This window comes from Hyperolius riggenbachi, chromosome 10 (assembly GCF_040937935.1).
Source record: "Hyperolius riggenbachi isolate aHypRig1 chromosome 10, aHypRig1.pri, whole genome shotgun sequence".
In the NCBI taxonomy this organism is placed as follows: domain Eukaryota; kingdom Metazoa; phylum Chordata; class Amphibia; order Anura; family Hyperoliidae; genus Hyperolius; species Hyperolius riggenbachi.
Window position 1 is genome coordinate 33400729 of NC_090655.1, and position 24405 is coordinate 33425133.

Below are 24405 nucleotides of genomic sequence, written 5' to 3' on the forward strand. Positions count from 1 at the left end.
CCCTGTATTTAGCATATAAGATGTAGTGATTTTTTTATCACAATTTTTGGGGAGAGAAAGTGTGTTTCATAAGCTGAAAAATATGGCATGTGCCTTTGTGGTCATGTTAATTGTAGTGTGTGTATTTAGATCTATAATGTTATGAGCAGGAAAGAGATGTACAGGTTATAATAAAACTATGTCACAGCCTGGGCGCCTCTTTCCGGCTGTTCATCTTGTCTACCCTCCTTTGGAGGGAGGCCTTTAACTGCATGCAGCTGCACTGGTAGCCATCCTTTCACCCAATAGAGGGACCACAACTCAAGATAGTCCGTCCAACCCGAGTGGAGATGGGAGTTCTCCACATCCCTTCTTGGTTGGTTGCCTACCTAAGCAACCTAATTCTGTGAGTACCGATTACCTACTCTTACAACATTTTTAGTTCATACTACATAATCCTGGTTATCTAGTACTTATCTATACTCAACTAACCAGCAGCCTCCCTCAACTATCCGGTACAAATCACTGGTAGTACTCACAGTGGTGAAGGCCAACTTCTTAGGCTGCTTGTGGACTCTGCTGAGCTTAACTACTTAAAGACCGCCCCACACCAGTGGGCGTGGTCATGGCGGCAGCCCCAGGACCGCCTAACGCCAATTGCAGTTGGCTGATGGTGTAATGGTTAAGGGCTCTGCCTCTGACACAGGAGACCTGGGTTCGAATCTCGGCTCTGCCTGTTCAGTAAGCCAGCACTAATTCAGTAGGAGACCTTTGGCAAGTCTCCCTTACACTGCTACTGCCAATAGAGCGCGCCCTAGTGGCTGCTGCTCTGCTCTGGCGCTTTGAGTCCGCAAGGAGAAAAGCGCAATATAAATGTTATTTGTCTTGTCTTGTCAATTGGCGTCAAGTCCTGAGGCTGCATTTTGCAGGAGATCGCGCGCAGGCTGCATGCGCATCTCCTGCGCGTGGGCGGAGCTCTGCCCCCTCTTCAGTGATCGCCGTCTATTTACATGTACAGCACTGCGATCGGCAGCAGCGCTGTACTGGGCTGTCCCCCTGGGGGATGAGAGAGTGATCGGCTCTCATAGGGTGAAGCCTATGAGAGCTGATCGCTATGATTGGCTGGCTGGGGGGAGGGAGGGTTTTAAATAAATAAATATATTTAAAAAATTGTAAAAAAAATAATAAAAAAAACCCATATAAATATTTATAAAAAAAAAATAAACACGGGGGATGGGGATGGGGTGGAGATCAGACCCCACCAAGGGTCAGAGCGCTCTGTTGGTGGGGAGAAAAAGGGGGGGGGGGGAATCACTCGTGTGCTGTGTTGTGCGGCCTTAAAGCTGCAGTGGCCAATTATGAAGAACACAGCCTGGTCTTTAGGGGGGGTTACCACTGTGGTCCTCAAGTGGTTAAAGAGAAACTCCGACCAAGAATTGAACTTTATCCCAATCAGTAGCTGATATCCCCTTTTACATGACAAATCTATTCCTTTTCACAAACAGACCATCAGGGAGCGCTGTATGACTGATATTGTGGTGAAACCCCTCCCACAAGAAACTCAGAGGACCGTGTTACTCCTGGCAGTTTCCTGTCTGTGAACCTTGTTGCATTGTGGGAAATAGCCGTTTACAGCTGTTTCCAAATGCCAAAAAAGCATGCAGCAGCTACATCACCTGCCAACAGTAAAAATGTCCCCATGTGATAAATGTTAGAATGTAAATCAGGGATTTAAAAGATTTTACAATGGGCAAACACTGACTAAATCATTTATACATAATTATTGTAAAAATTAAGCACTTTTTTATTACATTATTTTCACTGGAGTTCTTCTTTAAAGACTGGGTTCCATGGCTTCCCCAAGATTAATATACTTCCAATTACTGTATTTTAACATTTAATACATAGTTAATGGTATGTATATAGAGTGGGGTATAGTACTCTATTAGGCCCCGTTCACACTTGCGTTTTGCCATGCAAACGGACTGGATCCTGATTGGATCCTGATCGGATCAGGACCTGATTCGGATCGGAACCGTACGGTTCCGATCCGGATCCGATCCGGATCCGGTCGGTTTGCATCAGGCATGCATCAGGCTGCCATCCGGATCCGTGGTCAAAAAATAGCGAAATTTAAATAAAAAAATGTTGGGGTCAGCAGAAGGTGCACCTGGTGCACCTGTAGAATCAGGTTCCTCCGCTGTAGGCCTCACCTCCACCTCCGACATTCTGCCAAACAGCTCCAGCACGTCTGTCACTGCTGCTCCACTCCAGACATGCTTGGCCCATGTGTCCCCATCTGAAATGGCCGCTTGGATACGCATAGGAAGTGGGGTAGAACGTCAGGTGTTTGTAGGCAGTGTGTTCTGTGCCTTCCGTTTCCCATTGGTTTCTGTGTTCCGGATGGTGCAGTCAGGCTCCAGTCCGGCTCCGGTCCGGGTGCGTGGGCCGGAGAGCCGGACCCAAAAAAATAGCGCATGTTGGAAAAGTGTCCGGAGTCCGGATCCGGCTCCGTACTGTACGGAACGGACACTTGTGAACGTCCGCATAGCCTTTGCATTGCTATGCGGAACGTACGTTCCGTTTGGTACAGTATACGGTCCGGATCCGGCCCGGCGAACCCGGACAGGGAACGCTAATGTGAACCGGGCCTTAGCTAGGCCTATTTTAGCATTGAGTCTCAAGCAACCAGGAAGCACACTCATCTGGCATTAGCCGATCCCCGCCGGGATTCCACATATCTAAACAGCCTAGGCTAAACATTACTGGGAGGGTGGAGCTATATACAGCTAAATATTGATATAGGAAGTGTTTTTATTGCTGAAACTAGGATAATTAAGGTAAAATTGTTTATCTCAAATAATTTACTATATTCTCTACTATAAGTCACTACGGTGCCTGTTGGCTCTTTAACTCCTGGCCTTGCATGTCTAACGTCTCTTTTGAGGTTCCTTGGAAAAACAATTGCTCCGTGAATTCCTTACAGCTCAGCAGAGATAGGGGGCGCTCTCTGTAGCTGGCTAGAAGAGTGAGGTGAACAATAGCGGTTATAGCAAGCTGTGGCATAAGTAAAAGGAAGTTGAACTTACTTGAGGGATGGAACTATTTGCTCCTGTCCAGAGTATCATAGTGGTCCCGAGTTCCCGGTCAGACATAGGAGGTGGCAACAGACACCGCAAATTAGTAAGGAACGATGGCGAACCTTCGAAGGCACACCACCAAGCACCTGAATTTGTTGGATCATCTAAATACAAAATTTCAGATAAGCAAATTAAAAATGTTGCTAAACCACGATGGAGGCTACCTACTAGCTTGGGAAAGAAAGCACTGAAATGATCTACAATTCCATGCTAGTTGCTACTATGATCAATTTCAATGACAATTCTTTATCGTGTGGATGGACAAAGCGTGGTGGGGACATGAGGTGACTCGCCACTAGTAATGAGCACAAATTTCGCATAATCATTATTTTGCATCGTAACTCCCAGTTATGATGAGAAATTGTAAATACGAACTTTTGGGAAAAGTCATATATAATTTAGTTTGTAATATTCGTTATTAGTAGCTGCAATTACCAATTCTGTATTTTGTATATTGGTGTACGCCATTGTCTGCATTATTTTGTATTTCATGTTTGTTTCTTACTTTGTACAGCACCACGGAATATGTTGGTGTTTTATAAATTAATAATAATATTAATTTAGCAATTTTGTGTAATTTTTGCGTAATTTCGTGCCGGTTAATAGCAAAGCCCCCATACATGTTATCATCAAAATTGCTAGGTATGTTAACTACCTACCTAACGACCACGTCACGCCGATGGGCGTGACCACGGCGGCAGCCCCAGGACCGCCTAACGCCGATTGGCGTCAAGTCCTGGAGCTGCAGTTTAGCAGGGAACGCGCGCTCCGCTCCGTGATCAGCCTGATAGCCACGATCGCGGCTAGCAGATTGTTTAGAGCCGATAGGGGAAAGAATTCCCCTTTGTGTACATTTGCAGGAGATAGCAGCGCTGTACGAGGGACACTCAGCTGTCCCTCAGAGTGGCTCGATCTGCGTGGCCTCTCATAGGCTAATGCCTTTGAGAGGCGGGGAGCAGTGCCGATCGCCGTCCTATGGTAATTTACAATGGCACGGGGGGAGGGAGATGGAGGAAGGAGGCAGAGAAAAGTCTCCCTTTTGTGAATTGAAAAAAAAGAAAAATCTCAGGAGCGATCAGAGACCTCCAGCAAAGTGTCCTATTAAGGACATTAAAAAGAGTTAAATTCAGTTGTGTGCTGGGATGTAAGGCTGTGCAGCAACCTGACCAAGCTGCACAGCCCTCTATTGTGGCCTGGTCACTAGGGGGGTGTAAGCTAGTGTTGGGTGAACAGTGTTCGCCACTGTTCGGGTTCTGCAGAACATCACCCTGTTCGGGTGATGTTCGGGTTCGGCCGAACACCTGATGGTGTTCGGCCAAACTGTTCGGCCATATGGCCGAACTAAGAGCGCATGGCCGAACGTTCCCCGAACGTTCGGCTAGCGCTGTGATTGGCCGAACGGGTCACGTGTAGTGTTGGGCGAACATCTAGATGTTCGGGTTCGGGCCGAACATGGCCGCGATGTTCGGGTGTTCGAGCCGAACTCCGAACATAATGGAAGTCAATGGGGACCCGAACTTTCGTGTTTGTAAAGCCTCCTTATATGCTACATACCCCAAATTTACAGAATATATGCACCTTGGGAGTGGGTACAAGAGGAAAAAAAAATTAGCAAAAAGAGCTTATAGTTTTTGAGAAAATCGATTTTAAAGTTTCAAAGGGAAAACTGTCTTTTAAATGCGGGAAATGTCTGTTTTCTTTGCACAGGTAACATGCTTTTTGTCGGCATGCAGTCATAAATGTAATACATATAAGAGGTTCCAGGAAAAGGGACCGGTAACGCTAACCCAGCAGCAGCACACGTGATGGAACAGGAGGAGGGTGGCGCAGGAGGAGAAGGCCACGCTTTGAGACACAACAACCCAGGCCTTGCATGAGGACAAGAAGCGTGCGGATAGCAATTTGCGTTTTGTCGCCATGCAGTCATAAATGTAATACAGATGAGAGGTTCAATAAACAGGGACCGGAAACGCTAACCCATCACAGATGTTCATTATTCATGTTACTTGGTTGGGGTCCGGGAGTGTTGCGTAGTCGTTTCCAATCCAGGATTGATTCATTTTAATTTGAGTCAGACGGTCTGCATTTTCTGTGGAGAGGCGGATACGCCGATCTGTGACAATGCCTCCGGCAGCACTGAAACAGCGTTCCTACATAACGCTGGCTGCCGGGCAAGCCAGCACCTCTATTGCGTACATTGCCAGTTTGTGCCAGGTGTCTAGCTTCGATACCCAATAGTTGAAGGGTGCAGATGGATTGTTCAACACAGCTATGCCATCTGACATGTAGTCCTTGACCATCTTCTCCAGGCGATCGGTGTTGGAGGTGGATCTGCACGCTTGCTGTTCTGTGTGCTGCTGCATGGGTATCAGAAAATTTTCCCACTCCAAGGACACTGCCGATACCATTCCCTTTTTGGCACTAGCTGCGGCTTGTGTTGTTTGCTGCCCTCCTGGTCGTCCTGGGTTTGCGGAAGTCAGTCTGTCGGCGAACAACTGGCTAGAGGAGGGGGAGGATGTCAATCTCCTCTTTAAAGTCTCCACAAGGGCCTGCTGGTATTCTTCCATTTTGACCTGTCTGGCTCTTTCTTCAAGCAGTTTTGGAACATTGTGTTTGTACCGTGGATCCAGAAGGGTATAAACCCAGTAATTGGTGTTGTCCAGAATGCGCACAATGCGTGGGTCGCGTTCAATGCAGTCCTAGGCCGAAGAGGTCATAGCCTAGGGTCACAACAACCTGTTTATTTGGGCTATTTCAATGGTAGTGATGGTGACGTACATAAATCTCAGCCATGGCCGTTAGCAACGTCTGAATTTCACGAAATGTCTCATGCAGGTAGAAGACATATTGTTAGACTTGGATTCCAAAGATGGGGTCCCTACATCTCTGCAAACCAGAGTTACAGGGGTCCAAAATTGGTAAAATCCCCCATAGGCTTTCATTAGGCCTCCTATTTACAGTTCCAAAATCTCACATCTTTTCAAAGGGCAATTGATCAGCAGTGGCAAATTTTCTAGCATTGTAGGGACCCTTAAGTGGGAACATGACTGGTGAGTTTCGGGCCCCTAGGCCAAAGAGGTCATAGCCTAGGGTCACAAAAACCTGTTTATTTGGGCTATTTCAATGGTAGTGATGGTGACGTACATAAATCTCAGCCATGGCCGTTAGCAACGTCTGAATTTCACGAAATGTCTCATGCAGGTAGAAGACATATTGTTAGACTTGGATTCCAAAGATGGGGTCCCTACATCTCTGCAAACCAGAGTTACAGGGGTCCAAAATTGGTAAAATCCCCCATAGGCTTTCATTGCCTCCCTATTTCACTTTCCAAAATCTCACATCTTTTCAAAGGGCAATGGCTCAGCAGTACCAAATTTTCTAGCATTGTAGGGACCCTTAGGGGGATCATGACTGGTGAGTTTTGCCACTGCTGAGCCATTGCCCTTTGAAATGGTGTGAGATTTTGGAACGGTAAATAGTAGGCCCAATGAAAGCCTATGGGGGATTTTACCAATTTTGGACCCCTGTAACTCTGGTTTGCAGAGATGTAGGGACCCCATCTTTGGAATCCAAGTCTAACAATATGTCTTCTACCTGCATGAGACATTTCGTGAAATTCAGACGTTGCTAACGGCCATGGCTGAGATTTATGTACGTCACCATCACTACCATTGAAATAGCCCAAATAAACAGGTTTTTGTGACCCTAGGCTATGACCTCTTCGGCCTAGGACTGCATTGAATGCGACCCAGGCATTGTGCGCATTCTGGACAACACCAATTACTGGGTTTATACCCTTCTGGATCCACGGTACAAACACAATGTTCCAAAACTGCTTGAAGAAAGAGTCCGACAGATCAAAATGGAAGAATACCAGCAGGCCCTTGTGGAGACTTTAAAGAGGAGATTGACATCCTCCCCCTCCTCTAGCCAGTTGTACGCCGACAGACTGACTTCCGCAAACCCAGGACGACCAGGAGGGCAGCAAACAACACAAGCCGCAGCTAGTGCCCAAAGGGAATGGTATCGGCAGTGTCCTTGGAGTGGGAAAATTTTCTGACACCCATGCAGCAGCACACAGAACAGCAAGCGTGCAGATCCACCTCCAACACCGATCGCCTGGAGAAGATGGTCAAGGACTACATGTCAGATGGCATAGCTGTGTTGAACAATCCATCTGCACCCTTCAACTATTGGGTATCGAAGCTAGACACCTAGCACAAACTGGCAATGTACGCAATAGAGGTGCTGGCTTGCCCGGCAGCCAGCGTTATGTCGGAACGCTGTTTTAGTGCTGCCGGAGGCATCGTCACAGATCGGCGTATCCGCCTCTCCACAGAAAATGCAGACCGTCTGACTCAAATTAAAATGAATCAATCCTGGATTGGAAACGACTACGCAACACTCCCGGACCCCAACCAAGTAACATGAACAATGAACATCTGTGATGGGTTAGCGTTTCTGGTCCCTGTTTATTGAACCTCTCATCTGTATTAAATTTATGACTGCATGGCGACAAAACGCAAATTGCTATCCGCACGCTTCTTGTCCTCATGCAAAGCCTGGGTTGTTGTGTCTCAAAGCGTGGCCTTCTCCTCCTGCGCCACCCTCCTCCTGTTCCATCACGTGTGCTGCTGCTGGGTTAGCGTTACCGGTCCCTTTTCCTGGAACCTCTTATATGTATTACATTTATGACTGCATGCCGACAAAAAGCATGTTACCTGTGCAAAGAAAACAGACATTTTCCGCATTTAAAAGACAGTTTTCCCTTTGAAACTTTAAAATCGATTTTCTCAAAAACTATAAGCTCTTTTTGCTAAAAAATTTTTCCTCTTGTACCCACTCCCAAGGTGCACATACCCTGCAAATTTGGGGTATGTAGCATGTAAGGAAGCTTTACAAAGCACGAAAGTTCGGGTCCCCATTGACTTCCATTATGTTCGGAGTTGGGGTCGAACACCCGAACATCGCGGCGATGTTCGGCGAACGTTCGCGAACCCGAACATCTAGGTGTTCGCCCAACACTAGTGTAAGCCTGAGGTCCTAAAGTGGTTCAGGGGGAATTGCGAGAACAGAAGACCTTGCTGTTTTTGAGAAAATCGAATTTAAATATGCAAAGAAAAAATGGTTCTTAAACTGTAATTTTTCCGAGTTTAAAAAACCTCAGAACTTTAGCATTTTTAAAATAGATTCTCTCAAAAACTACAAGGTCTTTTTGAAAAGTCTTTTAGGGATGATATAGCATGTATGAATGGGCAAAGCAAGGAAAAAGGTTGTAGGAGGCCTTTTGGAAAAAACGGCACTGCCATAGACATCTATTATAAAAGCTGTGAATAGGGACAAAGAAAGGATATTTGTGCACGAGGCGGCTGCTACTGGGTGCCTCCGGGCGCCAAAATTTACCTTCTTCGTGGCTTTTATAATGGCCACGACATGCGACAATCAAGGTAAATTTCAGAGCCTGAAGGTGCCCGATTAGTGGTAGTGATTTAATATAACAGCGCTGGGGCTTGCGGAAATGCAAATAGGGGCATTGCATTTTCGTAATGCAATGCCGCGCTATTTGCATTTCTGCAAGCATTTTCACAATGCAATGCGATATTCACATTTCCGAAAGCATTTCTGCAATGCAATATTTGCATTTCCGCAAGAATTTCCGCAATGCAATGCCGCTATTAGCATTTCTACAAGCCCTGGCGCCCAGGAATATTTCAAATCACTACCGCTAATCAGGCGCTGAAATTTACCTTGATTGCCACACATGGCGTCTTTTGCAGTAGTTGGTGGAGGAAAGTTTTAGAGGTGGTCGGCAGGGGCGTCGCTAGCCCTGTTTTGGGGGGGCACGTGCCCCCAATCTATCCTGGGGTGCCACGGATCTCCGCCCGGCCCCCTCTGGCAGCGGCTCCCTCCAGCCGTCGCCGCCGCGTCACTCAGACCTCAGGATCAGGCGGCGAGCCGGCGACCAATCGTGCGGGCGCTAGGACCCAGCGCCCGCACTGATATGCGGAAGTGACATCACTTCCGCATATCGAGCGGGTGCGGCCAGCGCCCGCTCTTACTGGTCGGGTCGCCGCTGATCCTGAGGTCTGCTACAAGGTAAGGGGGGTGGAGGGAGCGGCGGCGGCTGGAGGGGGCCTGTCACTCACTCACTCCCTAAAGGGGCTCCCTGGCACTCACGCACTTCCTAAAGGGGCTCCCTGGCACTCGCTCACTCCCTAGGGGGCCTCTCTGTCACTCACTCACTCCCTAAAGGGGCTCCCTGGCACTCACTCCCTAAAGGGGCTCTCCCTGGCACTCACTCACTCCCTAAAGGGGCTCCCCCTGGCACTCACTCCCTAAAGGGGCTCCCTGGCACTCACTCACTCCCTAAAGGGGCTCCCTGGCACTCACTCACTCCCTAAAGGGGCTCCCCTGGCACTCACTCACTCCCTAAAGCGGCTCCCCTGGCACTCACTCACTCCTTAAAGGGGCTCCCCCTGGCACTCACTCACTCCCTAAAGGGGCTCCCCCTGGCACTCACTCACTCCCTAAAGGGGCTCCTTTGCACTCACTCCCTAAAGGGGCTCCCCCTGGCACTCACTCACTCCCTAAAGGGGCTCCCTGGCACTCACTCACTCCCTAAAGGGGCTCCCTGGCACTCACTCCCTAAAGGGGCTCCCCCTGGCACTCACTCACTCCCTAAAGGGGCTCCCTGGCACTCACTCACTCCCTAAAGGGGCTCCCCCTGGCACTCACTCCCTAAAGGGGCTCCCTGTCACTCACTCACTCACTCACTCACTCACTCACTCACTCACTCCCTAAAGGCCCTTCCTGTCACTCACTCACTCCCTAAAGGGCCTCCCTGTCACTCACTCACTCACTCACTCACTCACTCACTCACTCACTTCCTAAAGGTCCTCCCTGTCACTCACTCCCTAAAGGGGCTCCCTGGCACTCACACACTGCCTGAAGGGGCTCCCTGGCACTCACTCACTGCCTGAAGGGGCTCCCTGGCACTCACTCACTACCTAAAGGGGCTCCCTGGCACTCACTCACTACCTGAAGGGGCTCCCTGGCACTCACTCACTACCTAAAGGGGCTCCCTGTCACTCACTATCGGGGTCCCTGTCACTCACTACCTAACGTGGGGGCTACCATATTAAGGGGGGATTCTGCCTATTTATGTGAAATGCTGTCTATTTATGTGCCTCATGACTGCTGAATTTGTCTTGTTGGGAGCCTTATGATTTGTTGGGGGCCTCATGATTGCTGAATTTCTTGTTGGGGGCCTCATGATTTGTTGGAGGCCTCATGATTGCTGAATTTGTCTTGTTGGGGGCCTCATGATTTGTTGGAGGCCTCATGATTGCTGAATTTGTCTTGTTGGGGGCCTCATGATTTGTTGGGGGCCTCATGATTGCTGAATTTGTCTTGTTGGGGGTCACATGATTGCTAACTGCGAGACTATGGGAAAAGCTGAATCCTTATCATATGAGACAATAGCATTAAACCTACTTTTTTAGCTTTTTAAAACAGAAAATAAAACTGGGAGGTTCTAAAAAATTGAATACATTTTTCAGGAGTAGGATGGATGAAATATCTTCACAGTTTATTTTCAACTTGGATTTTCCATAATGTTCATGTATGAGTTAAAACGTTTGTACAGTATTTAGTTTAAATTGCGGTTGCCACTTTGCGATAGATAAGGGACTTTTGGGTTGCAGTTTGGGCACTCGGCCTCCAAAAGGTTCGCCACCACTGTCATAATCTAATGTCCCACCATTGCTAGGTTCATGTAAATTTGTTTCCACCCGGCCGTTACCACACCTATATTCTGGTCTATGGCCCACCCATTTTTCGGTGCGGCACGATAAGCACGCCGCACAACGTGATCGTCATATTTTTGGCACGCTAGCTGCAGTGTGCTGAATTCTGCTGCCTACAGTATGTACAGTATACGCTGTTCTCTAGTTGCTGCACTGTGTGCTGATTTACCTCCAGTGTGTACAGTGTAAGGTGTTACTCTGTGCCTTTACTGATTGTAAACCAGCTATATTGTATGCTGATCCCTGCTACTTTCAGTATGTACAGTATTAGCTGTAAAGCCTGGTACACACATACAATTTTGATTAGCCAATTTTAGCTCTGTTCATAAAATTCATTGTCTGTTGGCCCACTTACTGCACGGGGGTGGTAAAATTGGGGGTCAGTAATTGACCAATCAAAATTGTATGTGCGTATACATCTTTGATCTATGCCTATACTGATTGTAAATTATCCAAATAAAGGACAGGGGGCTCCATCCAATATTTCGATGGGCAGGCCCGTTATCTGTAGCTTACACCGCTGCTAAGTTCATGTACATTTGGCCCCACCCACGGCCACGCCAACTCACCGCATGGCCACGCCCATTTTTTGCCGCGGCGCGCCGCATATAACTCCCCGCCTGGTGCCCACAGGTGCCCCCGATCTCCAAGGACCCTAGAAACGCCCCTGGTGGTCGGGTTAGGCATCACCAGGATGGTTTTAGGGTTAGGCACCACCTGGGGCTTTCTTAGGTTTAGGCACCACCAGAGGGGTTTTAGAATTAGGCACCATCAGGAGGGGGTCTTAGGGTTAGGCACCATTGGGGGGGGGGTGACGACTTAGAGTTAGGCATCGGTAGAGAGAGCGTTCTGTGTGAGAGTAGGGTTAGGTTTAGCCATAGTAAAATATCAGTAAATATTACCAATATTTTAGTGTGGAAATTCCATAGTAGAATATCACTTATTTTGCAAGACTCTTCTAGCGGCAAACCCTGCGCCCTTTTTCCAGGCACCTTTTTTCATGTACAGTATGCATGTTTGGGGGCTTTGCTATCAACCAGTAAAGTCAGCACAAAATGACATGAAATGTTGCGGACTTATGCAAAATTTCAAATTTATTACACAAAATCAATTTCTAAATCGTAATTAAGTATGGCCATAACTGCAAAAATGTATGTGAAATTTTGCTTAATTGTAATTAGCATCACTACTCACTAGAACCAAAGGCAGGGTTTACACCAAGAAGTCCAAAAACCTTTCAGACCAGCTTTTTGAACATGTCAGAAAGTATTGATCGAACAGTGCTCAGCACTGTTCGTTACTCCCCGGACATTGGCATGTTCGGGTTCGGTTCCAACACAGCCGAGCACCGCATGGTGCTCGGCCGTGCTGTTCGGTATCCTCCCCTCGCTTATTGGCACCTTTGCAGGCAGCCAATAAGCATTGACGATGCTTTTTCCACAGCTATGGTCACACAGCCTAGCTGGCTGTGACCATAGCTGTGATTGGCCGAGCGGATCACGTGGTTCGGGTATATAAATACCCAAACGCACGCTGGCTCCGCCATTCGCATGGGGGTTTAGCTTTGGGTAGGTAGGACTAGGAGACAGAGCTAGCGGTTAAGTGCCAGCATTGTCAGCCAGGCCAGCCACAGTGCCCCAGCCTCACCACCACTGCCAGCAGCAGCCACAGTGCCCCAGCCTCACCACCACTGCCAGCAGCAGCCACAGTGCCCCAGCCTCACCACTGCCAGCAGCAGCCACAGAGCCCCTGCCTCACCACTGCCAACAGCAGCACAGAGCCCCTGCCTCACCACTGCCAGGCATTGGCAGCAGCCACAGTGCCCCTGCCTCACCACTGCCAGCAGGCACTGCCAGCCCACTGCCAGCAGGCACTGCCAGCAGCCACTGTGCCCATTGTTTTTGTTGCCAGGCCAGCCACAGTGCACCTGCCTCACCACTGCCTGCAGGCACTGCCAGCAGCCACAGTGCTCATCTTTTTTGTTGCCAGCCACAGTGCACCTGCCTCACCATTGTCAGCAGGCACTGCCAGCAGCCACCGTGCCCATCATATTTGGTCCCAGTTTCAGTGCCAGCTGGGAACTGTTGTGCCCATAAAAAACACAGTTTATTGAATTTTACTCTTGCTTATTTTTCAAAAAAACCACCCAAAAAACAGTACTTTCAGTGTCAGCTGGGAACAGTTGTGCCCATAAAAAACACAGTTTATTGAATTTTACTCTTGCTTATTGTTGAAAAAAAAGAACAGTACTTTCAGTGCCAGCTGGGAACAGTTGTACCCATAAAAAAACACAGTTTATTGAATTACTCTTGCTTATTGGTAGGACTGCTTTTCAGGAATATCTCATTTCTATTATATTTTTCAATGCATGGCGACAAAATGCATTGCTTTAAGCCTGCATTTTGTCCTCATGCAAGGCCTGGGTTGTGTCACAAAGAGTGGCCTTGCTCTCCTGTACCTCCTCTTCCATCCTGTGTGCTGGGTTAGCGTTGCCAGTCCCATTGGTACTAAGACAGCTTTTCAGGATCTCACTTGTATAAAATTTATAAATGCATGGTGATAAACTGCATTGGCCTTAAAGGATACCACAACTGAAATGTGACATAATGAGATAGACATGTGTATGTACAGTGCCTAGCACACAGATAACTATGCTGTGTTCCTTTTTTCTTTCTCTGCCTGAAAGAGTTAAATATCAGGTATGTAAGTGGCTGACTCAGTCCTGACTCAGACAGGAAGTGACTACAGTGTGACCCTCACTGATAAGAAATTCCCCCTTTTTACCTCTTTCTTGCTCTCAGAAGCCATTTTCTGCTAGGAAAGTGTTTTATAGTTGGAATTTCTTATCAGTGAGGGTCACACTGTAGTCACTTCCTGTCTGAGTCAGGACTGAGTCAGCCACTTACATACCTGATATTTAACTCTTTCAGGCAGAGAAAGAAAAAAAGGAACACAGCATAGTTATCTGTGTGCTAGGCACTGTACATACACATGTCTATCTCATTATGTCACATTTCAGTTGTGGTATCCTTTAAGCGTGCAGTGTTTCCCCATACACGTATGCCTTTTTTTGAGAGTTTTATTTGTTTTATTGGCAGTCAAGTGTAATTGGCGCACGGCTCTGCAAACAGGAGTCCCTGCTTTTATTCTAAACCTAAGATCTATGTGTAAATGCCCCTCCCCCCCACACTATTTTCAACCCATTTTTCAGAAGTTTCAATTAGGCTCGGCCGAATATCCCGAACATCCGGAACATGTTCGCCCGAGCCGACCCGAGCCCGAATATTTGGGTGTTCGATCAACACTAGTCAGAAAACAGTAAATTTAATTTCATTTTAAAGCACACCTGATCTGAGAGGGATATGGAGGCTGCCATATTGAATTATCTTTTAAACAATACCAGTTGCCTGGCAGTCCTGCTGATCTTTCATGCATCAGTAGTGTCTGAATCACACACCTGAAACAAGCATGCAGCAAGCATGCTTGTTCAGTGTATAAGGCTAAAAGTATTAGAAGCAGAGGATCGGCAGGAAAGCCAGGCAATGTGCATTGTTTAAATTTAAATAAATTTCACACTTCCGGCTCCCTTTAATCCCACGTCCCACTAGGTAGAGGAGAGATGCTTCTGCATGCAGCTGCACGTCACCCACATGAGTACCTAGACCCTGGAACCATCGAGGCAGCACGCAGGCAAAAGTGTTAACTGGGGACTGCAAGACGGGCGCACCACTGGATTTCCCATAGCGGAAGTGACAGAAAGGACGCCTGGACCTATCGGTGGTGGGTGAAGCGGCGGGTAGACTTAGAGCGTACATCAAAAAAGGGCGTCAGGGAAAAAAGGGCGCGTGGTGTAAACGATAAGCAGTATTATCGTTTATAAAAATATTGTGTAGAATTTCGTTTACAAATAGTGTTTTAAGGATTTATAAATCATTAACCTCCTTGGCGGTTAATTTTTTTTTTCCTAATTTAAAAAAATCCTTTTTTTTAAATTTTTTTTTTTTGTTTCATGTAAAGCTACCAGAGTGGTAGCTACATGAAACACCACTAGAGGGCGCATGTGGCCCTCTAGTCCGATCGTCGCCGGCATCTATAGCAAACAGGGGAACGCGTATATAACGCGTTCCCCTGTTTGGCTTCTCCTGTCGCCATGGCGACGATCGGGATGACGTCAGCCGACGTCCTGACGTCAGGCACACCCGATCCAGCCCATAGCGCTGCCCGGAACTCATTGATCCGGGCAGCGCAGGGCTCTGGCGGGGGGGGGCTCTTCAGCCGCTGCGTGCGGCCGATCGCCGCAGAGCGGCGGCGATCAAGCTGTGCGCGCGGCTAGCAAAGTGCTGGCTGCGCGCACAGCAATTTACAGCGCACAAATCGCCCCACCAGGGGCTGAGATCTCCCCCTGCGCGGCATAGCCCGAGCTCAGCTCGGGCTTACCACCAGGGAGGTTAAATAATGTGTATGAAATCGGCAAATCTTAAAACGTTAATCTTCCCTGTTTCTAAACTGAAACTTATAATTACGTTTGTTAAAAAAACAGTAATATTTGTTTAAACATTATAATTATATATTGTTATGAATAATCTTGATTTATAATAAAATGTGAAAATATTGTTTATAACAATGATATTAATATAAGTACATTCATAATAACTGTTGATTAGAATTATTAAAATGTTACTAAAACTATACCTAACCCTACTCTCACACAGAACCCTCCCTGTACCTACCCCTAGACCCCCTGGTGGTGCCTAAACCTAAGACCCCCCTGGTGGTGCCTAAACCTAAGACCCCCCTAGTGGTGCCTAAACCTAAGACCCCCCTGGTGGTGCCTAAACCTAAGACCCCCTATGGATAATAATGTTTTACAAACATTAATAAATAAAACATGTAAATAAAAAAAAATTTAATTTTTTTTGGGTGGATAATAATGTTTTAGAAATGTTTTACAAATAGTAATTGTAAAAAATATATTGCAATTTACGTTACGTACTGATCGCTTTATTTTGTGAATAATAATGTTTTACAAACAGTAAGGGTTAAAATGTTAAAAAATGTTTTAATTAAACAGGATAAATATGTTGAGTATTTTTATAAATGTTATTCGTCACGGGCTCATTTTGTAAAGCTAAATCATCACAAGCACAGTTATAAAACATTAAATATCTCCGGGCGCCGTTTCTAAGACGTTAATAATCTCCGGCGCCCTTTTTTCCCTATTCGGCGCCCATTAAACGATATTTATAATGGGAGTGAATGGGGCGCCCTTTTTGTCCACTTGTCTCATGCGCCCAAATCTCCTGCTTCCAGACTGAGAGATGCTGCAAGAGCATCAGGAAGAGAGCTGAGACTCATCATCAAATGAATTTGCTCAGAATCTGGTGCTGGTGTTTGGTTTACTGAAGAAGACTATAAAACAGCTTTCTGTCTAAGAGCTGTTGTAATACTTTTCTTACAGGACATGCCCTATAATTAGGGATGTTCTGCAATGCTAAAATCCTATTCGATGGAAATTCTGATTCCAGACAAATTCAGATTACCGATTCTGCGGCTTTGCTGTTTCCGAGGAGTCTCATTTTTTTGGGAAGGGGGGGAGGGGGGGGGGGGGTTATTTTAGGCATCCTCTGATTGGCCAAATACTTCCAAGTTGACTCTGCACTCTCTGATTGGTCCACTGCATCAGAGTTCTGTGATTGGCTAAAGTTACTGAGTTGCGGTAATGCCGGATTTCCGACCACATGTACACATGATATTTTTTAGGATGTTTTTGGGTCAGTATACTGATATTGGTACACACTGCCCTCCTGTCTTTCTTTTCAGAAGGACCTTTTTGTGCAGCGAATGGGATGGATAAAGGAGAGTGGGAATGACATTAAGAAATTGATACTGGCATGGCTTATGTAGAACTCCCATGTTTTGTGTCCAATTTGTAAGACATTTTAGTAATAAAGTGAAACTATTTTTTACTTTGAAGAGTGCATGGTGATTACATATTACATTGTTTACGTTTGTATCATAGGGGATCTTATTTCACTGTGCAGCTAAAGTTACCCACCAGCGCCACCTATTGTTGGTATTTTTTTCCCTCTGCAACCTGATATTGCTTCTAGTTTAGGCTTTAAAGTATACCCGAGACAAAGTGAATTCAAAGTGTTATACATACCTGGAGCTTTCTCCAGCCCCCTCCGCACCGATCTCTCCCACGCCATCTGCCTCCACCACCTTGCTTGTTCAATAGAAGCCCCCTTAATTTGGCAAGTGGGGGCAGTCGGTGCAGGCACAATTCGCATGCACGGCCTCCCCCCCCCCCCTTCTTGTTTCAGTGGCTGGAAATATTCTGCGCCTGCTCAGTGGTGCTGCATGCCCAGTACGACCCAGCCAAGCTAACGGGGCTTCTACAAGACAAACGAGGGGGCGGAGGAAGACGGCGTGGGAGGGATCAGTGCAGAGGCGACTGGAGGAAGCCCCAGGTATGTATAAAACTTTTAATTCACTTCATCTCAGGTTTCCTTTCAAACTTAGTTTGTTAGTGAAAATCAGTAAACTGACAGATCTCTTGACACAATAAAAAAATATATCAGTAGAGAAAAGGTAGAAAGTAGAAGGGGCAGAGTCCTCCAGCAGCACAGAGTACATTAGGAAAGGTAGATAGTGGAAGGAGCAGAGTCCTCCAGCAGCACAGAGTATATCAGGAGAGGAGAGGTAGATAGTGGAAGGAGCAGAGTCCTCCAGCAGCACAGAGTATATCAGGAGAGGAGAGGTAGACAGTGGAAGGAGCAGAGTCCTCCAGCAGCACAGAGTATATCAGGAGAGCAGAGGAGAGGTAGATAGTGGAAGGAGCAGAGTCCTCCAGCAGCACAGAGTATATCAGGAGAGAAGTAGATAGAGGAAGGAGCAGAGTCCTCCAGCAGCACAGAGTATATCAGGAGAGGATAGGTAGATAGTGGAAGGAGAAGAGTCCTCCAGCAGCACAGAATATATCAGGAGAGGAGAGGTAGATAGTGGAAGGGGCAGAGTCCTCCAGCAGCACAGAGTATATCAGGAGAGAAGTAGATAGAGGAAGGAGCAGAGTCCTCCAGCAGCACAGAGTATATCAGAAGAGGAGAGGTAGATAGCAGAAGGAGCAGAGTCCTCCAGCAGCACAGAGTATATCAGGAGAGGAGAGGTAGATAGTGGAAGGGGCAGAGTCCTCCAGCAGCACAGAGTATATCAGGAGAGGTAGATAGTGGAAGGAGCAGAGTCCTCCAGCAGTACAAAGTATTTCAGGAGAGGAGAGGTAGATAGTGGAAGGAGCAGAGTCCTCCAGCAGCACAGAGTATATCAGGAGAGGAGAGGTAGATAGTGGAAGGAGCAGAGTCCTCCAGCAGCACAGAGTATATCAGGAGAGGAGAGGTAGATAGCGGAAGGAGCAGAGTCCCCCAGCAGCACAGAGTATATCAGGAGAGGGGAGGTAGATAGCGGAAGGAGCAGAGTCCCCCAGCAGCACAGAGTATATCAGGAGAGGAGAGGTAGATAGTGGAAGGAGCAGAGTCCTCCAGCAGCACAGAGTATATAATTCCTAGTGGTGAGGATAGATTAATTCATAATCAAACTATAATAGCTTTGTCATCTCACCTTGAAGAGTTGGGCAGATGTAAATGAATAGCAGGATAGCAGTAAACATCTGTGGATTGAACCAATGATCATTAGGAAAACCAAGTAAATGTTTTAAACAAAGAACATTTTATTATAGCAGTCACGTGTGTAACATTGCATCATTTCTCTGGGGTACAAAATCACAGAGTTTAACTACGTGTGCTGTTTGCGGCAGGAGTAGTTTCTGCCCATGGGCGTAGATCGTCACCGCCCATTCATCGATCTAAAATGCCAGTATCAATGATCGCTGGCATCAATGAGATGCCCGCGGTCATTGTAACAAAGTAAGTTACACGTCCATTCAGTACTTCTTGTTTGTGTACTAATAGTATGCTCAGGAAAATAATGCACAAGGACATCTTGTGGCAAGATTGTAAAATTACACCTACATACATTTTTTTTTAAATACAATTTTCATACATACTATTAAAATTAACCCCTTACCTCCCACACTCTCTCATATAAAAAAACAAATGACAATTAAAATAAAAACATAAATAGTTACCTTAGGGACTGAACTTAGGGACTGAACTATATTATTATATGGCAAGAGGGTATATTACTGCTATGTTTTAAAATATGGGCTTGTAATTTAGTGATGGATGCAAAACAGAAAAAATGCACCTTTATTTCCAAATAAAATATTGCCACCATACCTTGTACTAGGAACATACTTTAAATGTTGCATACTTCAAATGTTGCCGGGACAAATGAGCAAATAAAATGTGTGTGTTTTAGTCAGAGTTGAATGTTTTATTTTAAAACTATAGTGGCTGAAATAATTGAAAAAAAATTACATAATTTTTTCAATTTTTTTCTTATTTTTCCTGTTGAAATGCACATAGAATAAAATAATTCTGAGCAAAATGTACCACCCAAAGAAAGCCCAGTGAGTAGCGAAAAATACAAGCTATAGATTGTTTTGTTGTGATTAGTAGTGATAAAGTTATTGGCAAATAAATGGAAGGAGCACTGAAACTGCTCTGGTACAGAAGGGGGGGAAACCCCTAGTTGGGAATTGGTTAATGGGATGTGTAATTTGCATTAAGAAGCAGGGGGAGATGGCAGGGAAGAAAACAAGCAAAACTGGTGTAAGCCTCTGCACTGCTGGTAAGGAGGAAGAATGTGTAAAAAGTAACAGTGACTGTTAGCAAATCTACAAAGCATGCACCCTCCACCTCCTGCAAACATTTCAACACACGCACGCACGCACGCACTCACACACACACACACACACACACACACACACACACACACACACACACACACACACACACACACACACAACCAAGTTCCACCAGCCACCTGTTGACAACCTTAGAGGACACCTGAAGTGAGGGGAATATGGAGACTGACATTTATTTCCTTTTAAACAATGACAATAGTTGCCTGGCTGTTCTGCTGATCCTCTGCCTCTTATACTTTTAGCCATAGCCCCTGAACAAGCATGCAGATCAGATTTTACTGACTTAACCCTCCTGGCGGTTTGTCAAAATCCGGCAGGGGGCAGCAAATACGTTTTTTTTTTTTTTTTTTTTCATGTAGCGAGACGAGGTCTCGCTACATGATAGCCGCTACTCAGCGGCATCCCCCCAGCCCCTCCGATCGCCGCCGGCGATCGGAGATCAAGAGATCCCGTTCAAAGAACGGGATCTCTTGTGGGGCTTCCCCCGTCGCCTTGGCGACAGAGCGGGATGACGTCACCGACGTCATCGACGTCGTGACGTCAAAGGGGACTCCGATCCACCCCACGGCGCTGCCTGGCACTGATTGGACAGGCAGCGCACGGGGTCTAGGGGGGGGGGCGGCTGCGGCGACGCGTATAGCGGCGGATCGGCGGGTAGCGGCGGCGATCGGGCACTGCACGCAGCTAGCAAAGTGCTAGCTGCGTACAGCAAAAAAAAAATTATGCAAATCGGCCCAGCGGGGCCTGAGCGGTGCCTCCCGGCGGCATAGCCCTGCTCAGCACGGGCTTACCGCCAGGGAGGTTAAAGAGAACCTGAACTGAAAATAAAAAGTCAAAATAGCCATACACAGGTCATACTTACCTCCTGTGTAGTCTACTCCTCCATCTTTCTCCTCTCCTGCGTCTCATTTGTCCACTGTGATCAATGGAATTTTCTGTCCTCCATTTTAAAAATGGCCATTACCCCCAATGGCTTCCTGGTAAGCACGCTGTTAAACTGTAACATCACCCACTTGAGCCATAGGGAAAAATGGACATTACCTTGCACATTCCGTTGTAACTGACAGCTGCTCATATACAGTATAACTGACAGCAACTGGTATATTTCAGTTCTGACAAAATATTGTCAGAAATGGAAGGGATCACTGTAAGAAGAAATGGTGAGCTTCTGAGAGGAACTTGCGGTGAGGTTAGTATGTAATATTCATTTGCAGTTATGTCATGTGCTTATTTTAAATAATTTTCCTCACTATAGGTTCCCTTTAAAGCGGATCCGCGATGAAAAACTAACTATAACAAGTAACTTGTCTGTATATCTTATTTAAAGTTTAGATAGTTTACACAGAAAATCTAGCTGCAAACAGCTTTAATAGAATAGGATTGATTATTCCTGTGATACAATGACAGCCGCCATGTTGTTTGTAAACATTACACAGAGGCAGGTTTATCTGTATCTTGAGCAAAAAAAACTAATCCCCCCTCCTCCTCCCCTCTGCCTCTGAAATCTCTGGCTAGTAATACCTCCCCCTCCTCCTGCCCAGACTGAGCTCCCATGAGCCCTTGCTACTGTCTGAAAGTGCCTTGGCTCTCTGAAAACCTGTGGGCGTGGCTTGTTTAGTTTATAGGGAATTAGAGTATTATAACAAAAACAAAAAAGTATTTGGCTTGAGGAATGCCCTATAAACAATAGGAAAGGAACCCAATTATGCAATGAGTAAAAGTTCATCTCGGATCCACTTTAAGTATGACTGTATTTTCTGCATGGTTGATTCAGGTGTGTCATTCAGACCCTACTGATGCATGAAAGATCAGCAGGACTGCCAGCCAACTGGTATTGCCTAAAGAGATATAAAAATGGCAACCTCCATATACTCTCACTTCAGGTGTCCTTTAACCCCCCCTTCCCTCCCCCTCCCCCACCAGCAGGTGAGGCCAACTTTCAGAACAAGGGTGGTTATCATTTCCCCCTCCACTTCCAGTCTAGCGACCATTCCCCTCGCCCATAACAATTGCTACCTTTGCTTCCCACCCCCCGTAATTAGTGTGGCCAATATGACAACCTCCCCCGCAACTGTGGGCAGGATAACAACCCCCTTTCACCTCTGACTCAGGGGTGCAGCATAACCCCACCCCCTTAGTGAGAGTTGCAAGCCCAATACTCATATCCCCCCCAAGTGTGCCCAGCATAGTAATCCCCCCAGTATAATAGCCGATAGTATTATTTATTTATATAGCGCCAACATATTCCGCAGCACTTTACAAAACACAACAACGGGGAAGATAGGTACAACCAAAAAATGTACAGCAGAGTCTCAAGCAGCACAAATATTGCAATAAAAACAGTAAACATTAGGAGGATGACCTTGCCCTTGCGAGCTAATTATAATCCCCCCACCCTTCCGTCACAGTAAGTCTGACCAGAATAAACCCTCCTCCTTCCCTTAGTAAATGTGGCTGGAATAATAAATTCACCCCCTCCCCAATAAAGTGTGGCCAGTATAATAAGCGTTTCCCATTTTGACATTTTGCCAGGGTCAGAGAGAGCCTCCCTCCACATTATTTAGATTCATCCACCTGGCTGTCCTAATCAGGGAACACACCTAGCAGAATTGCATGCGGTTTCCCCGTAGCACATAGTGGCAAAAGCATGCAATTCTGCAAAGTGTGTATCCTGCCTTAATGTGGCCATAAACAATCCAATCTTTATTGTACATACTGTATGTGCATGCATAAATAAAACCCACAGCATCAACACAGGCAGCAGATGTTTTAATATAGTAGCAGGAATCATTTTTTTTAAGCTGACCACATGTACCATAAAATACAGGTTTTGTTGGTTAGCCACACCCATTTTTTAAATTTCTTAATATTGGGGGAACATCTCATTAACTAAAATGCGGAGGTGGACTGTTTAATACTGGAAGAACATTTATCTAACTAAACTGGGAAGGGGCTACCTAATAGTGGGGATGCATCTAACTATCTATCCTGGGAGAGGGAGCTCCCTAATGCTGGGGACACATCTAGCTATACTGGGGAGGGGGCTGCCTGTCTAATACTGGGGCACATCTGGCTATACTGGGGAGGGGGGCTGCCTAATACTGGGGCACATCTAGCTATACTGGGGAGGGGGCTGCCTGCCTAAAACTGGGGCACATCTGGCTATACTGGGGAGGGAGCTGCCTGTCTGATACTGAGGCACATCTAGCTATACTGGGGAGGGGGCTGCCTGTCTAATACTGAGGCACATCTGGCTATACTGGGGAGGGGGCTGCCTGTCTAATACTGAGGCACATCTGGCTATACTGGGGAGGGGGCTGCCTGTCTAATACTGGGGAACATCTGGCTATACTGGGGAGGGAGCTCCCTAATGCTGGGGACACATCTGGCTATACTGGGGAGGGGCTCTGCCTAATACTGGGGCACATCTAGCTATACTGGGGAGGGGGCTGCCTGCCTAAAACTGGGGCACATCTGGCTATACTGGGGAGGGAGCTCCCTAATGCTGGGGACACATCTAGCTATACTGGGGAGGGGGCTGCCTGCCTAAAACTGGGGCACATCTGGCTATACTGGGGAGGGAGCTCCCTAATGCTGGGGACACATCTAGCTATACTGGGGAGGGGGCTGCCTGCCTAAAACTGGGGCACATCTGACTATACTGGGGAGGGGGCTGCCTAATACTGGGGGCAGATCTGACTATATACTGGGGAGGGGGCTGCATAATACTGGGGGCACATCTGGCTATACTGGGGAGGGAGCTCCCTAATGCTGGGGGAACATCTAGCTATATTGGGGCGGAGTGCTTAATACTGGGGGCACATCTTGCTATGCTGTGTAGAGGAGCAACCTACTTAATACAGGGGCCCCACAGGGGTGTACTTTGGTCTCTCCCCACCTGTAGTGCTGGAGAATCTTATTGCAGCCTTACACATAATACATACTGTACACATTACCTCTGCTTTTTCGCGATAGATTCTGGCAGAAAGAATACGGAGCCTGTAACAGAAGAAAATTTATTAGGATTTGTCCTAGGAGGCAACGTCACCAAGAGGTCAATATGAACTGCAAAACAAAAATGTTCAACAAACATAGGGAAACATAACTCTCTACTGATGACGAGACTGACATCAGGACAACATTTCAGCAAGGTCACAATACAAGTGCACATAGTACATCTCAACATTTTGCAATAGGAAAAAAAATGAAAGCACAAAAATTTAGGAAAAGGACACTTACCCCATGTCCCTCCCCGTCAACCCCCTCCACCCATTATTTTGACAGTATGGTGGCGTAGTGGATAGCACTCGTGCCGTGCAGCGCTGGGTCCCCGGTCTGAATCGCAGCCAGAGCACTATCTGCGGTGACAGGAAAAAAGGGCACCGGCAGCTAGTGGACAAAAAGGGCGCGGCCATTCACTACCATAGTAAATATCGTTTAATGGGCACCGAACAGGAAAAAGGGCGCCAGAGATTAATAACGTTTTATAAATGGCGCCCGGAGATTTTTAATGTTTTATAACTGTGCTTGTGATGATTTACATTTAAAAAATGAGCCCGTGACGAATAACGTTTATAAAAATACTAAATATATTTATCCTATTTAACTAAAACATTATTTAACATTTTATCCCTTACTGTTTGTAAAACATTATTATTCA

At 46.6% G+C, this 24405-nt stretch overlaps 1 protein-coding gene across 1 annotated transcript in view; it reads right to left on the reverse strand.

Moving 5' to 3' along the window:
- LOC137536635 (pancreatic lipase-related protein 2-like) overlaps positions 1–23742 on the reverse strand; it is a 118765-nt gene extending 95023 nt beyond the window's left edge. The window contains exons 1-3 of the mRNA XM_068258885.1: positions 23702–23742; positions 18539–18587; positions 3069–3223 (exon numbers count right to left, since the gene is read on the reverse strand). Coding sequence (XP_068114986.1) covers positions 3069–3223; positions 18539–18587 — 204 coding nt within the window. The 5' untranslated portion in view covers positions 23702–23742. The remainder of the gene's footprint in view (positions 1–3068; positions 3224–18538; positions 18588–23701) is intronic.
- Between the last annotated feature and the right edge of the window lie 663 nt (positions 23743–24405).